Below are 15,364 nucleotides of genomic sequence, written 5' to 3'. Positions count from 1 at the left end.
AGGGGACAATGGGCCTATGGTGGTAACGAACCGGGGGACAGGGGGACTGGGGGACAATGAGACCAGGGGACAATGAGACCAGGGGACAATAGGCCTATGGCAATAACGAACCAGGGGCAGGGGGACAACGAGCCCATGGCAACAACGAGCCCGGGGGACAATGGAGGGGACAATAAAGGACGGGGACAACAGAACCAGTTATGCCCGGGCCCGGAGCCCCCCGGCGGCCCAAAATATGGAACGCTTCACGAATTTGCGTGTCATCCTTGCGCAGGGGCCATGCTAATCTTCTCTGTATCGTTCCAATTTTAGTATATGTGCTGCCGAAGCGAGCACGGAGCTCCCTCCCCCCGCGGCGCTATTTAAAGCGTCACTATGGAAAAATGTTAAGAACAGGGTGACGGGGCTTTTTATTCGTTACTAAGCCAGTTAATGCTCCGCAGCTTCCCTCCCCAACAGAGCCGCCCCGATTTGCTCTATTTTCACCCCAATCTCCCCAAATCCCACCGTTTTCTCCCTTCTCTCCCCCCGGTGCCTTCTGGGTAGAGCCTTATGCAAATGAACCCCCGCTGCCCCCTCCCCCCCGGTCCTCCCAGCGAGGACCCGGCCGGGGCTGTCCGCGGCGGTGCCTGAGCGGCGGTGCCAGGCGCGCGGCGGGCGGGCGGGGGCCTCGGCGCGGGGCCCCGTGGTAGGCCCCGGGAGGCTCCGGTAGGCCTCAGCCCGCCCCGCCAGGCCCCGCCAGGCCCCGCCGCGATGGACCTGGCCTACGTGTGCGAGTGGGAGCGGCGGCCGAAGAGCAACCACTGCCCGTCCATCCCGCTGGTGTGCGCCTGGTCCTGCCGCAACCTCATCGCCTTCACCACCGACCTCCGCAACGAGGAGGAGAAGGGTGCGGGGGGGGGGGGGGGGGTCGTGGGTAAAACCCGTCCCGGTTAAAGCGGGGTGGGCGCGATGTGTCGGGGGCAAGACAAACACATCGTGGTCACGACGGGTCGTGGGGACGCGGTGTGTCGCGGCTCCCTGCCTCCACGGGGGGGGCGCGGGCGCGGGGTGCCCCCCCGGCAGCTGGTGACGAGGGCCGGGCCGTGTTCCTCCTTCCGCGCAGACCTCACCCACATGGTGCACATCATCGACACCGAGCACCCCTGGGACGTCTACTCCGTCAACTCCGGGCACGCCGAGGTCATCACCTGCCTGGAGTGGGACCAGTCCGGTGAGCTCGGGGCTCGCTCCCCGTCCCTGTCCCCCCACTTCCCTCGTGTGCAGCTCGCTGCAGGGAGCTCGCTGTCCCCTCGCGGCTGTGAGTGGAGGGGCTCTGTCTGACCACACCGCGGTGGGCTTGTTTCACAACCGGTTTTTTGTCTGCAGGCTCCAGGCTGCTCTCAGCAGACGCAGACGGCCACATCAAGTGCTGGAGCATGACCGACCACCTGGCCAACAGCTGGGAGAACACAGTGGGCAGCATGGTGGAGGGAGACCCCGTCGTGGCCCTGTCCTGGCTGCACAACGGCGTGAAGCTGGCTCTGCACGTGGAAAAGGTGTGTCCCGGCCCTGCGCCGGGTCAGGAGGGCTGGCTGCGGTCATTAGCAGGGCACTCGTGTGATTAGCAGTCATTAGCAGAGTCATGGCTGTGGCGTGGCTTTCCTCTGCGTGTTTCTGCTCTGCCGTGGGCTTCTTCCATGGCCTCGGGCAGGTCAGGCTGGGAATTTGTCACGGCAGAAAGAACGATCAGCTTCCCGGGTCCTGCTGAATTCCAGCATGGGATGCCTCGATTCCCTGGGTGCTGTTAGCTTGCCTTTCTTACTCTGTCTGCCCCAGTTTCTCAGGCTGTGAAATGGAGACAAAAGCATTTCTGTGCCTGCCAGCGGCGCTTCAGGAGAAACGTGTTTGAGGCCGTGAGGCCTGACCCGGGGGTGTAGTAACAGGAGCCACGTGCCTGCGTAGGTACGCTGCTGGTTTAGGAGCGTGGCTCAGAAGACAAAGTCTGCCAAGTACCAGTTACCTCTTTACATTTTAAACGTTAACTCTTCCTGTGGTGAGAGAAATCTCTCTCCCCGTTAGCACGGGAGAACCGAGGCACAGAAAGGGGCTGGGGTCAGGCAGCGGGTTGGTGGCAGGCTGTGGAAAGGAAGAGCTTTTATGAGCTGCTCCGGGAGCTCTGCTGAGGGCTCGGTGTCCTCCTGCTGCCGCCTGTAAAGCTGGACCCGCTCAGGGCCAGGGCAGAGCCCTTCCCCGGGGTCTTGCAGCAGTGTCGGGCGCATGAGCTCAGCGAGCTGCCTCTGGTCAGTGGCTCGGGGAGCGGAGCTGCACCGCTGTAAGCGCCCCGCAGACACCGGGCACAAACGTCTCCGTGTCGCTGGTCTCCGTTCGCAGTCCGGGGCATCCAACTTCGGCGAGAAGTTTTCCAGGGTGAAGTTCTCGCCGTCGCTGACGCTGTTCGGTGGGAAGCCGATGGAGGGCTGGATCGCCGTCACCATCAGCGGCCTGGTCACCGTCTCCCTCCTCAAGCCCAACGGGCAGGTGCTGACGTCCACGGAGAGCCTGTGCCGCCTGCGCTGCCGCGTTGCCCTGGCGGATGTTGCCTTCACTGGCGGGGGGAACATCGTGGTGGCCACGTCGGACGGCAGCAGCACCTCCCCTGTCCAGTTCTACAAAGTCTGCGTCAGCGTGGTGAACGAGAAGTGCAAGATAGACACCGAAATCCTGCCTTCCCTCTTCATGCGCTGCACCACGGACCCTGCCCGCAAGGACAAGTACCCAGCCATCACCCACCTGAAATTCCTGGCTCGGGACATGTCAGAGCAGGTGAGCGTTTGCTGCTGAAACAAGCGGGAGCTCCACGAATAACAAAGGAGGTGGCTGCTTGTCCCAGCCTGGGCTTCCCCACGCGGCTCTGGAGAGCAGCGATCATGTCCTGCCATGCCCTCTGCGTTTCTCGTTGCTGTTTCTGGAGAGGCTGCTCCTTCAGCCTCGCTTGAGCAGCCTGCACTTAAGAGGTCCGGGGTGAGCCCTCCGGTTCCTGGAAAAGCTCTCTGCAAAGCCCCGTTCTTCATTAGCCTGTTTGTGTGCTGCTTTGTTTGTTTAAGGCTCCCGCTGGTTGCTGCGGGAGTTCTGAACTGTTCGGGAGGTTCTGGGGCACGAAGTCTTTCATCTTCAGGTCTCGGCTTCAAAGCAGTCCCTCTCCAGAACACTCGGAGCTCTGGATCCGTATGACTTAATTTAGTAGCTTAACTCCATTTGCCAGGGTATCGGTAATACGATTGTGGAGGGCTAAGTGGTTCGGGGAGCCTGAACTCTCCTCTTCCCCGTGGAGAGGATCCAGAGCCGTGCTGGAGAACACCGTGTCTGCTCCAGCTTCAAAGGCAGTTCAGCTCCTGCCCTTTCCTTTTAGTCTGATGCACGGGGACGGCGTTGGCAGGTTACAGATTCGATGAGATTGGTTGTGAGTTGGAGAGGCCCAGGCTGTGGCAGCTCCCTGCAGAGCTCTGCCTCTGGTTCTGGCCGGAGCTGGGACTTCACCGTTACGCGTTGCTGATCCAATGCTCGAGCTAATCAGGAGAAAGCCTCGAAATGGGGCAGGAGAAGGGCAGAAAATGCCCCTGGGTAGTGTTGTTCCCTACTGTAAGCTCTGAGCGTACAGAGGGACGGGTTTCTGTTCCACAGGTGTTGCTCTGTGCTTCCAACCAGAACAGCAGCATCGTGGAGTGCTGGTCTCTCCGGAAAGAGGGCTTGCCTGTCAATAACATCTTCCAGCAAATCTCTCCTGTGGGTGAGTTTCGGCACCTGGTGCTCCTAAAAGCAGGAGCCTGGTCTGAGAGAAAATGCAAGGCAGGTTCCCAGATCCATTACCACGTGCGTGGGGTTATCCAGAGCCCCGTATTTATTTTTCAGGTATTCTCAGTCCTGTTCTGTTCCATCTGTTTGTTTGCATCTTAGGCAACAAATTGCTGGTTTCCAGGAAGTGGTTCAATTGCTACTTTCCCTCAATAAAACATTTTCTGTTTTGCTGCGCAACCACTCTTCCTGCTGAGGACAGAGCAAGCTGAGTCTTCTAAAGGAAAAAAAAAACGTGCAGCAAGCAGGGGGGTCAGTCGAGCTACCTGGTCTGCATCTCTCCTCCCCCTGATTTCAAGTATAACAAAACCAAACGTACGCGTTTTGCTCCAGTGGAATGTAAAGGATCGTTGTATACAAAGATTCAGAGCCTTCCAGCAAAACAGATGGAGCAAAACAAGTCGGATTTGGGAGTTACTGAGCTCAGAAAACACATGGGAAATAACGCTGGCGTGGCAGAACGGCTGCATAGCCAGCTGTGGGCAGAGATCTGGGACGGGTGGCTTCCTCTGCCCCCTAAGTCAGAGGTGGTACTGAGAGATGTCTCATTTATTTCCCAAAGTCGGAGACAAGCAGCCCATGATACTGAAGTGGCGAATTCTTTCTGCCACCAATGACTTGGATCGGGTTTCAGCTGTGGCTCTGCCGAAGTTGCCCATCTCCCTGACCAACACGGACCTGAAGGTAGCGAACGACACCAAATTCTTCCCTGGATTGGGTAAGGAGTCGTTACTGTTCTTTGGGTGCTGCGGTGTTGCCGCAGGAGCTTTCAGCGGCTCCTTCTCTGGGCAGGGTCGGGGTTATCCGGGGAGAAGTTGCTTGCTCACCCTTGGCTGTCTTCTCTCCCCAGGTCTGGCTTTGGCTTTTCACGACGGCAGCGTCCACATTGTTCATCGGCTCTCCTTGCAAATGATGGCTGTCTTCTATGGCTCCTCGTCCCAGCGCCCCGTGGACGAGCAGACTATCAAACGGCAGCGAACTGCTGGTCCCTTGGTTCACTTCAAAGCCATGCAGCTGTCCTGGACATCTCTGGCCTTGGCTGGCATTGATAGTCACGGGAAGGTACTGGCATTTGTCAGCTGTGGGTGTGTGGTTTCTGTTCTTTATCTCTGTGTTTGGTAATGGATCATTGAGAAGGACTCTGGGAATGTTCCCTCCAGCCGTGTGATCCGTGTTAAACAAGGCAGGACAAATCCCATTGCTGCCTCTTAGGGTCTGGGGGGAGCTGCAGGTCACGCTGTGTCACCTGGTGGGTTTTGTGTGTCAACCCAGTTCCTGATGCAGGTTTTCCTTTGCCTCCTCCGTTCAGCTGAGCATGCTTCGTATCTCCCCTTCCATGGGCCACGTGCTGGACATGAACACGTCCCTGCGTCACTTGCTGTTCCTGTTGGAGTACTGCATGGTGACTGGCTATGACTGGTGGGACATCCTGCTCCACGTCCAACCCAACATGGTGCAGAACCTGGTGGAGAAGCTGCACGAAGAGTACATGCGCCAGAGCGCGGCCCTGCAGCAGGTCAGTGGGGCTGGAAGCTCCCGGTCTCGCAGCAGAGGGTGGGCACGGGGAGAGGTCTCGGTGCCTGGGAGGCAGGAGCTAGAGCTCAGAAGACAACGGGCTTTAACAACCTGGCGGTGCTGCCTTTGGATGTTCTGCCTGAGCAGCGCTTGAGTTGTGAAGAAGCTCTGTTTACACGGCGTTCGTTGTCCCTGACAATGGGTCTCTACGTGTTGGAAGGTTCTGGTGAGCTGGTGGAGCCCGTTTTTGACAGATTCTGTCAGCGTATCTGGAACAGTAGCAGAGTTTGTATGTGCACAGAACAACACTCACTCCTCCTGTCATTCATGTAGCAGACATAGAGAGTAATGAGCTTATCCGAATTCTGCCTGCACTCCTGACTCCTTCCTGGCGTCTCGCTGTCGCTCAGGTCCTCTCCACTCGCATTGTTGCCATGAAGGCATCTCTTTGCAAGCTCTCCTCCAGCACGTTAGCGCGTGTGTGTGACTACCATGCCAAGCTGTTCCTCATTGCCATCAGCTGCACCTTGAAGTCGCTGCTGCGCCCGCACTTCCTCAACACCCCGGACAAGAGCCCTGGGGACCGACTCACAGAGATCTGCTCCAAGATCACAGATATAGGTAGGTGGTGATCGCCCGTAACGTCAGGCGTTGCCTTCTGAGTGTTCTGTACCGGATCACTCCCCTTTCAGATTCCATGTGAAGTGTCACAGGCTCGTAGTGGCTTCCCGTGTCTGAGGAAGAGGAGGGTGTGACCTCTTCCCACACCACACGGACAGAAGGTGAAGTCTGGATCCATCTTCTTGCTGAGCCAGATGTCTTGCTTCTGTTTCAGACATTGACAAGGTGATGATCAACCTGAAGACAGAAGAGTTTGTCCTGGAGATGACCACGTTGCAGTCCCTGCAGCAGCTCATTCAGTGGGTGGGAGACTTTGTGCTCTACCTGCTGGCCAGCCTGCCTAACCAGGTGAGAGCCTGCGGGCCTGGGAACAGGCGGTCTGAGGAACCTCTGTGTGCCTCTGACCTCCGCAGCATCCTCTGGCTGCGAGCTCCACGGGTGTCTGCTGCTTGAAAAAAGGGGTTCGTCTGGGAATGGACCGGCGTTGCTGTCGGTCTGTGCCCGAGTCCCAGTCTCAGCTGTTTTTCCCCTGGGCAGGGCTCTCCTGTGCGGCCGGGCCACAGCTTTCTGCGAGACGGAGCGTCCTTGGGCATGTTCAGGGAGCTGATGGTGGTGATCCGTATCTGGGGGCTGTTGAAGCCAAGCTGCCTCCCCGTCTACACAGCAACCTCTGACACCCAGGACAGCATGTCCCTCCTCTTCAGGCTTCTAACGAAACTCTGGCTGTGCTGTAAGTGTTTGCCGGTTTCCCTGAACAAAAGAATCTTCCTTAATGTGGATTGTGCGTGATGCAATTAATTGCAGGGAGTAACTTCTGAGTGGGTCTGCAGTGTTTAGAAAGGGCGAGTTCAGCTGCCAAGGTTATTGTTTTCTGCGCTGTGTTGGCGGATGGAGGAGGAAGCTGCACGCAGTTCTCTCGATCTGTAAATGAGAAATTTAAAGATCACGCTGGTTCTCTTTCACTCTCTGCCTTTTTTCCATGCAGGTCGTGAGGAAAATCACATAACGGAGCCAGATGATACCCTGATAGATGAATGCTGCCTCCTGCCCAGCCAGTTGCTCATTCCCAATATTGATTGGCTGCCTATCAACGATGGCATTATCAGCAAGCTGCAGAACAAACAGCTTGTCCGGCTGCAGTTTGGAAAAGCTCCTGGGCTCGTTGGTCACACTGTTTCTTCCCAGTTCGATGCCTTTGTAAGGTACAGAGATCTGAAACAAATGGGTGGCACGGTTGGAAGAGGGTGCCGGGAGGTCTGGGACCTTTTCCATCTCTGAGAGGTCAGAGGATCCGGGGCATCTGCTATGATGTGAGCCCGGACAGCGTCCTCTGTGCTTGAATTCCTCTCTTAACTTGCAGCTGACTAGGAATTTAAAGTATTGAGGTGGCAAAAGGAGGGGGCAAAATGCCAGTTCACGATCAGATCTGTGCAAGCATGCCCTTGAATCCAGAGGCACTTTATGGACTAGGTAGTCAAAGCCTGGGGCCCACTGCCCGTCAAAATGCAGCTCGCTGTCCTGAAAACAGCTTTCTGGGGTGATATTCTAGAGAAGTTCCCGTTCTTCTTCCGATCCAGGGCACCTGGACAGCCCAAAATTGATCATCTGAGGAGGCTCCATCTAGGAGCGTACCCAACAGAAGAATGCAAGTCATGTACCAGGTAAGCGATGCAAACATAATCCCCTAGATGCAGGGGAGGTCTTGGCAGAAACTCAAGCTGTTCTTTTTGTCATTCAAAAGCTCCTTTAGTCTGTGTTTACCATCCCAACTGGTATCCCAGTAACACCTCGTGTGAATTACGCCTGCAGGAGGAAATGCTTCTTCTAAAATAAGGCTTCTCATTTACGGCACTGCTGCTTGCATTGAAAGAAAGCACTTGTGGTTACGTTTAAGATAGCCCTAATCTGGAAGAGCAAGATCCTTAAAATGCGTATTGAGGAGCAGTGTGACTGACTCGAGATAGCCGCTGCTATCACTGCAGCGTGGCCGGTAAATTAAAAACCTTATTGCTTTGCCCCGCAAAGTAACCCCAGCTCTTTGAGAATTAACTACGTTCTTCACTGCCCGTGATTGAACTGCTTTTCATCTGAGGGCTGGATATGGCAGCCTGGGATAAATTTGATACTGCTTTAACAGGAAAAAAAAACAGGAGAGCAGTCAGATTCCATGGGCAGAGACCTGAGCCTTTATTAGCGATGAGAGATCCCAAGCTCAGCCTGCAGCTCTGATACTGCCTCTGTCCTTGGAGAGGAGGTGGTCAGAGGGAATAATCGCAGTACCCGTGGTACCATTTTGGGAAAGTTTTTCAAGCTAGGTTTGTATTTAAAGTCCTTTTGTGCTGTCCCCTTCATCCCCTCTCACAAAAGAGCCTGGGTTTTGAAATAATGGTGCAGGGAGCAAACATCCATCCGATCATGTGATTGAATTAGCTCTAATTATTGGTTTTAATAGAAAGTCTCTGTAGCAGATCACTTTTATAAGATGAATGTCTGCTGTTTTATGTATAAATAGCAGCTGGGGGCTGCTGTCTTGAAGACAGCCTTCTGTTCCGAGATAACCCCTCTTCATTTAAGATAATTGCTCGCATGGTTTCAGCTGGTTTTTAGTGCTCACAAACATCACCTGCAAATGACAAAAGCTTGTTTCCTCCTCAGATTCCTTGATCCCTGAGCGATCTGCACAGGAGCTCCAGCACTGCTGGCTTCTTTCCTGGGCCTCTGTGGCTGCTGTGCTGAGCCGCACCTCTCTGCTTCCTTCCAGGTGTGGCTGTGTTACCATGCTGAAATCGCCAAACAAAGTCACTGCCGTGAAGCAGTGGGAGCAGCGCTGGATCAAGAACTGCTTGTGTGGGGGGCTGTGGAGGAGGATGCCTCTCAGCTATTCCTGAGCGCGCGTTCTGTGGGCACGGAGAGAGCAACGGGTGCCGAGTGGAAGAGCGCGGAGCTTCCTCCCCTGGCGGTGTTTGGGTCCAAGGAGCAGCAGCTCTTCTGAGCTCCCTGAAAGCGCTGTCCTGGTGCTGCCTGCCAGGCAGTGCCAAGCGCCTGTCCAGCAGTGCTGCTAGGTTTTTCTTGCATTGATTTTTGTGCTTCACCCCTTTTTGTCCTTAAATAGAGGGGAGGAAGAAAAGGATTTTTTTACAGAGACCAGCTGGAAGGGAGTCCCGAAGGCAGCGTCAGCTGGGGGCCAAGGCCTCGGAGGAGAGAAACCTGCGGCCTTCCTGCGGCTCCGGGCTGGCACAAAGAACGGCCGAGCTCTGCCTTCAGCCTTTGCACAGTGGTGGGGGGTAGCTGGGGGTAAACGGTCTGCAGTGAAAGGGAAACAAATACCCGGTGCCGTGGGGAGCGGGGCACGGGCTCGTCCATTCCTGTTTCCTTGCACTTCTCCATCCTTTGAGGGAACTTTCTCCTCTGAGGGGAAGCTTCGCTGTACGTATCTGTGCTAATGAATGGAGCCGCTTCTTCCCCCTCTGGAGGAAGAGGAACATGAGCCTCGCTGCCTGGAGCAAACCTGTCCCTTTGGCTCTCCCCAAGAGCCAGCAGCTCTTTTGTAAATAAAAGTTTCCTGAATTTTGTACGGGCTGTTTGGTTTGTTTTCAAAACTTCAGCACTTTCATGTGACTGTGGTTGTGCGGCCTGCGTCCAGGACTGTTTATGTATGAACAGAGGAGAAGCAGGGAAGCTAATTGCATCTCTGTTAGGCAAGGAGCTGCGCTCACTTGCAGAATTGAGTGGGAAATTAATGTTTTCAGCCTCCTGTGAGGTTATTATGGACACAAGGGGAGAAAACACTAGGTAATTAGGATTGTTGTAAGTCTGCAGCTTTGGACAAAGCCGGACGCTTCCAGCGAGTTTGAGGAAGAGCTTTCCTCGTACAGCTCTATCCTTTGCTCAAGGTCAGACGTGGATCGTATCACACTGCTGCCCTCGGATTGCGCTCACCCACCATCTTCTTGGGCGCTGCAATGTGGTGGAAATGCCGCACGCACGGTGCTGATGTTGTTACAGCTGCTGAGGGGCCCTGCCCTGTCCTGCTGAGATCAGTCCATGCCGGGGGTGCTCGGCAACTTTGCTGAACCAGACAAAAATTTGAGTGTTTGGACAAAGCACAGTGAGGGTGGCTGGAGCTGATCTGTGGCTTGGCTGAATTCCCACCCAGCCAGAAAACTTCGGGATGTCCTCGGAGACCACTTGAGGGAAAGAACGAGCCATTTTTTTATATATTTATATCCCTCTGGGAATGGGTTTTCATTTATTAGTGAAAAATTGAGCTGATGGCAAAGAGCTTGGCTCTCAGCTCCATTTAATGCGTTGCTGCGTGGAGACGCTCTGCCTTGCTATTCTTCTGGTTAATTAAGGAAAATCAAATGGCTAATTAGGAAACTCCAACTCCTTGTGAAGGCTCTTTTCCCCTGTAAGTAAAACTAATCAGGCTGGGCCCTCATTTCCTGTTTCTCAGAGCAGGTTTGGGGTTATTTAACGTGCGGTGGCACACGGAGGGAGCCATGGGTGGGCTCCTCTGCCTCGGGGCCCTGCGCTGGCTGGCCGGGCAGGATGCTCTCCTTCCCGGGGCAGGATGCTCTCCTTCCCCCGACGGCCGCGTTAGGGCAGGGCGAGCAGCTTCGCTCTGCTCCCAGCCCCACCGTGACCCCGCTGCCAGCAGGATGCTGCTGGTGCCAGCACTAAGTCGGGGCTCTGTGCCAGCCCTGGGGCCACGCGGCTGGGTCTGGGGGCAAGGACCAGGGTCCTGAGCGGGCCAGCAGCACCGCAAGCAGCTCCTTACCGGGTGCCTGTGCCGGGTGCCTGTGCAAGGAACCCGCAGTTGGTCCCAGCTCTGCACCTCGTTGTGCTGCAGGATGTGGCCCCCACGCTCCCACCCAGGGCACCGGGCTCAGGGCGCTTGAACACGGGGTGCGGTGATGGGAGCGGGGCTGGGAGAGGTGCTGGGGCTTGGGGGGTCCGTGTGCCCCTCCAGGAGAGCCCGATGGGGGTGAGCGGTGTCAGGAGGGCACTGGGGGCTCGACACACCGCGGGGGGGACGGGATTCACCCACGTGTGACCAGGGAGGCGAGGACGGAGATGGCATGGAGCAGCGAAGGGGAGCGTGGGGGTGCCCCGGGGGCTCAGCACCCACCCCCCAGCTGTGTCCAGCTGCCCGTGCCCCCACTCAGTGCTCCCACACTCTTCCCCCCCAGCCCCACTCGGCCCCAGCAGCTCTGCGGCAGGAGCGGCGATTGCTTTATTGCAGAGGGTCGCGGTCAGCGGTACGGGCGCGTTCAGCAAAGCCTGCAGCCTGGGGACCCCCATCCTCCCCGGGCATCGCTCAGCCCCCGGCCTGCCCCTGGGCTTCACGAGCAGGAGGCTGGGGACCCCCTTCCCCATTTTGTGCCCTCTCCGGCACACGGACCCCTCCCGGCCCGGTGGTGCGGGGATGCTCGGGGAGCCCAGCGCCCAGCGGCGCTCCCCTGGCGCAGCAGTGTGGGCCGGGCCGGCAGCAGCAAGCCGTGGCGTGGAGCCGGGTCCCTCCGTGCGCCCGGCTCAGCGAGCGGCCCCGTCCCCGGCCTCGGAGGCCATGATGCCGTCGATCCAGGCAGCGTACGGGGCGATGCGGGTGTAGATGGCGGGCTTCTTGTAGTTGCCGCAGACCCGGGAGCCAGCCGTCACCACCCCTTCGGCCACGCCGTTGCAGACCAGGGGGCCCCCGGAGTCTCCCTGCAGGACACAGGCTCAGTGCCGGGGGGGGGCACTGCTGCTGCTCCCCCCGCTCCCCACCTCGCTCCCTCCCTGGGGCTGCAGCCCCGTCCTGCCCCACATCCCCGTCCTGCCCCACATCCCCGTCCTGCCCCACGTCCTCTCCTCCTGCAGCATCCCCCCACCAGCCGGAGGTGTTCCCACCCCGCTCCCAGGCCCCCGATGGGATGGGCAGCCCCCGCCCATGGCCGGGGGTCCAACTGTGTCTACACGTCCAGGACAGGAGGCTCAGGAGGCCGGTACCTTGCAGGTGTCCTTCTTGCGGGAGTCGGTGCACATCATCTTCTCGGTGATGGTGTGGTCGTGGCGGGTGCGGTGGTTGCAGAGGTCGCGGCTGATCACCGGCCGCTCCACCTGCTGCAGCTTGTCCGGCCGCCGGCCGCTGTGGGTGACGGTGCCCCAGCCCGCGGCCTCGCACACCGTGTCGGCCTCAACGTCCCTGTCCTCCCGCTGGAACGGCAGCACCTTCACGTGCGCGTTCAGCTCCGCTTTCTCCTCCAGCTGCCACCAAGCAAAAGAAGGGACCCGGCTCAGCGGGACACGGCCCCGGCATCGCGCCGGCCTCCCCGAGCTCACGGCGCTGCCTCCCCGCCCGCAGCTCCCAGCACACGGCCGGAGGTCGGAGCCATGGCTGCAGGGATGACAGAATCACTTGGAAACAGCCCAAAAATCCATGGTGGGGGGAGCGGGGATGGTCCCACGGGGCGGGAGGGGGACAGAGGGGGCCGAGCGTTGGGGTCAGCCCGGCCTCGAGGGATTCGTCCTGGCACCGGCAGTGACCCCGTGGGGCGAGCACGGATGGGGCACCGAGGGCGGTGGGGAGGGGGCACCCGGCAGCCCTGACGCACCTGGAGGAGCAGGAGGTCGTCCTTGTTGTTGTGGATGTTGCTGCCGGGGTGGGGGATCTGCGCACGCACCTGGTACAGGCGCTTGTGGGGCTCCGGCTCGGTCAGCGAGTGGGCGCCCAGCAGGACCTGGAACAGCTTGCCGTTCCTGCAGCGGGGTGCAGGGCGCGGGGCTCAGCACCGCTGCGGCAGGGCACGGCACAGGGGGGCCATGGGCTCACAGAGAGACCCCCCCGCAGGGAGCTGGCAGCCCCCGGGGTCCCGCAGCCCCTCCCCGGCTGCCACCGTGGGCAGCGGCAGAGCCCCGGTGCTCCGGGGACGGGGCTGCGGTGCGGGACTTGGCTGGGGCTGACCCCCCCGAACCCCCACCAGCACTCACGTCCCCTCGGTGCAGTGCGCGGCGCTCAGCACCCACTGCTCTGCGATGAGGAAGCCCCCGCAGACGTGCTGCCCGTCCAGCTGCAGCGAGGCCATGTAGGGCCGCAGGTGGGGCTTGGCCTCGTAGCCCCCCAGGATCCGTCCCCGGGGCTGCGCTGCGGCGGGCAGGAGAGAAGCAGAATTTGTTGGGCGTCACGGCACCGCAGGACCCCCGCCGTGTCCCCAGCCCGTGTGCTGGGGACCTGCTCCCCGTGTGGCTGGGGACAGCTTCCGTTGCGTTCTGGCGTGCCTGGCGTTCTCCCTGCTCTCGGTGCCGTTCCCACCCCCCAGCTGCCTCAGTTTCCCCTGCGGGCATCCCCAGCCCTCACAGCGCCATGGTGGGACCGTGCCCCCAGCCCTGCCCCCCCCATCCAGGGCTGCTGACACAAAACCAACTGGAGAGCCCGGAACCGCCCCGGAGATGCCCCAGTTTGTCCCTTGTCCCCTCCCGGGGATGCCCCAGTCCGTCCCCGTCCCTGTCCCCGTATCGGGGTGCGGGAGGGGCACTCACCGTTCACCACGGCCCCCAGCAGCAGGAGCATGGCGAGGATGAGGACGGGAGCAGGACACGGCCCCATGGCTGCAGTGGGGAGCCTCCGACCCGGCCGTGGGGCTTCGCAGGGCTGCGTCTCGCTTTTATGTCCAGTTTGGGGCCGTGGGGGGGGGGGGGGGAAGGAAGGGAAAAAGGAGGGGGTTTCCGCAGCGTGAGGAAAATATCGAGCGTGTCTAAACATTCAGGTTTTAAAACAGGTCAAGAGTTCTCAGCACAAACAAAGCTGGGAGGAAGCAGCCTTTCCCAGCTGTTGGATCTGGCACGGGCAGGAGGGGATTTTTGCATCGTTGGCCCCCAGCACGGGGGTCACCGGTCACTGTCCCGGGGGTGCTCGGGGCCACGCAGCCGAGCGGAGCTCTGGCCTGCTCCATGGCCCCAAATACCCCCTGGGCCCGTGGGACTGGGGTCACCAGGGCTGGGAGGACGAAGTGCAGCAGGGCAGGGCTCTGGCATCGCCCAGGGGCTCGTTCCTGGCCCAGCCGCCGCCGCCTGGTCCGGCCGTGGCCAATGCGGCATCGCCTGTGGGCTGCCCCGGCCCGGCTGCGCGCCACCAGCACGGCGGGGATGGGATCTGGGATTTCCATGAGCGGAGAGGAAGGAAGCCTCGGCTGGAGCCCACGTAGCTGCAACTCACACACTTTTTTTTTTTTTGAGCTGTTTTTACAGCTCAAAATTGCTGGGTTTTATTTCAGGCTGCCGTGCCAACATCCCGAGCTGCAGCTGCACCAAAGCCACCCAAACGCTCCCGAGGTCACCGCGCACCCGCGGCCACGTGGGGCCCATCCGGCCGCTGCCCCCCAGCCCTACAGATGGGGTGCGGGACGGGGGCACGCGGGGTGAGGGGGTCCCTGCGAGGGGCAGCTTCGGCCTCACCTTCTGCCCCCAGGTTTTGGGGAGCTCGTGGCCATGGGGCTCGGACCCCCGCGGGAGGAGAGCGCCGGGGGCCCTGTGTGGTGGGGGGGCTCTGGGCTTGCTTGGGGGGGGGATTTCTGTGCTTTGGGCCCGCGGAGCCGCAGGGAGAGCGGCTTAGCCTCAGCTTTCAGCCACTCGGGATTTAGACGTTAAATACGCTGGGAGATTTCTGCCCACTTAGGGCCGAAAATGGAACGGGGGCAGCGTGTCGTGGCCCCCGGGGCCTGAGGGGGCTCCGGGGCTGCATCCCGGGGGGTGAGTGGGGCATGGGGCTGGGATCCACTGCGGGTGGGGGGCACGGGGGGCTCCTTCCTCCTCCAGAGGGGCTGGGAAGCCCCCAGGGCGGCAAGGGGCGCTGCGTCCTGGTTCCCCGGCCCTGAATTTGGGGGGATTCGAGGCTTCAACCAGCAGCCGAGCTGAGCTCGGGGGTGATGGGGGGCAGTGGGGCCACACGAGGCCCAGCAGCTGGGGGCTGCACGAGGGGGCAAGGGGCAAGGGGGGGGAGGCCCCGGTGCGGGGCTGGAGATGGGGGCTTGGCATGGTTCTGCCCCCCAGTGCCAGGAGCAAAGCCCTGGGGGGGGCAGAGCAGCACTGGGGGGGCACTGAGTGGGGGGCGCGGGGGGCGGCGGAGGCACAGAGGGACGGGCCCCCGCCCCGCCCCGGCCCCCCCCCCCCGAGCCCCCGCCCGCGGCTGCGGCGCGCTCGGCCCCGGTACTGCCCCGGTACTGCCCCGGTACTGCCACCCGCTATTGCCCCCTCGTTACGACCCCCCGTTATCCCCCCCTTTACTCCCCCATTATTGCCCCCTCCCTTACTGCCCCCCGTTGCTCCACCCCCCCGTGCCCCCCCTTTTGCACCCAGGACTTGTCAGAAGTTTCGGGGCGCCGGGGGGGCTCCCCTGTCCCCCCCCCCCCCCCCC

The 15,364-nt window shown here is 60.1% G+C and overlaps 2 protein-coding genes and 1 non-coding gene across 5 annotated transcripts in view; 1 reads left to right on the top strand and 2 right to left on the bottom strand.

Annotated features, from left to right (window-relative positions):
• The window catches only part of LOC118179128 (complement factor D-like), a 17,216-nt gene extending 3,565 nt beyond the window's left edge, over positions 1-13,651 (bottom strand). The window contains exons 1-5 of one of the 2 annotated variants that reach the window (XM_035348220.1): positions 13,492-13,651; positions 12,943-13,096; positions 12,567-12,711; positions 11,962-12,219; positions 11,185-11,679 (exon numbers count right to left, since the gene is read on the bottom strand). In XM_035348220.1, coding sequence (XP_035204111.1) covers positions 11,506-11,679; positions 11,962-12,219; positions 12,567-12,711; positions 12,943-13,096; positions 13,492-13,558 — 798 coding nt within the window. In that variant the 5' untranslated portion in view covers positions 13,559-13,651 and the 3' untranslated portion in view covers positions 11,185-11,505. Of the gene's footprint in view, positions 1-11,184; positions 11,680-11,930; positions 12,220-12,566; positions 12,712-12,942; positions 13,097-13,491 lie in introns of those variants that run through there. The other variant, XM_035348221.1, reaches the window with a different exon arrangement.
• LOC118155432 lies at positions 230-336 on the bottom strand. Its single transcript, XR_004745884.1, has one exon. It is a non-coding gene; the product is annotated as a U6 spliceosomal RNA (small nuclear RNA).
• MED16 (mediator complex subunit 16) lies at positions 644-9,544 on the top strand. Of its 2 annotated transcripts, XM_035348216.1 has the most exons (14): positions 645-889; positions 1,106-1,213; positions 1,369-1,538; positions 2,374-2,805; positions 3,664-3,769; positions 4,397-4,552; positions 4,685-4,896; positions 5,144-5,350; positions 5,760-5,970; positions 6,185-6,318; positions 6,508-6,700; positions 6,956-7,172; positions 7,548-7,631; positions 8,732-9,544. In XM_035348216.1, exons 1-14 carry the CDS (start codon positions 754-756, stop codon positions 8,856-8,858), a joined length of 2,493 nt encoding a protein of 830 aa, XP_035204107.1. In that variant the 5' UTR covers positions 645-753; the 3' UTR covers positions 8,859-9,544. The 2 variants fall into 2 exon arrangements, with proteins under 2 accessions (XP_035204108.1, XP_035204107.1); XM_035348217.1 differs by lacking the exons at positions 7,548-7,631; positions 8,732-9,544 and adding an exon at positions 7,234-7,528 and having other exon boundaries at positions 644-889; positions 6,956-7,193.
• Positions 13,652-15,364: the final 1,713 nt, after the last annotated feature.

This window comes from Oxyura jamaicensis, chromosome 28 (assembly GCF_011077185.1).
Source record: "Oxyura jamaicensis isolate SHBP4307 breed ruddy duck chromosome 28, BPBGC_Ojam_1.0, whole genome shotgun sequence".
NCBI lineage: Eukaryota > Metazoa > Chordata > Aves > Anseriformes > Anatidae > Oxyura > Oxyura jamaicensis.
Note: the sequence above shows the minus strand (reverse complement) of the source record. Positions and strands in the feature narration are given on the sequence as shown.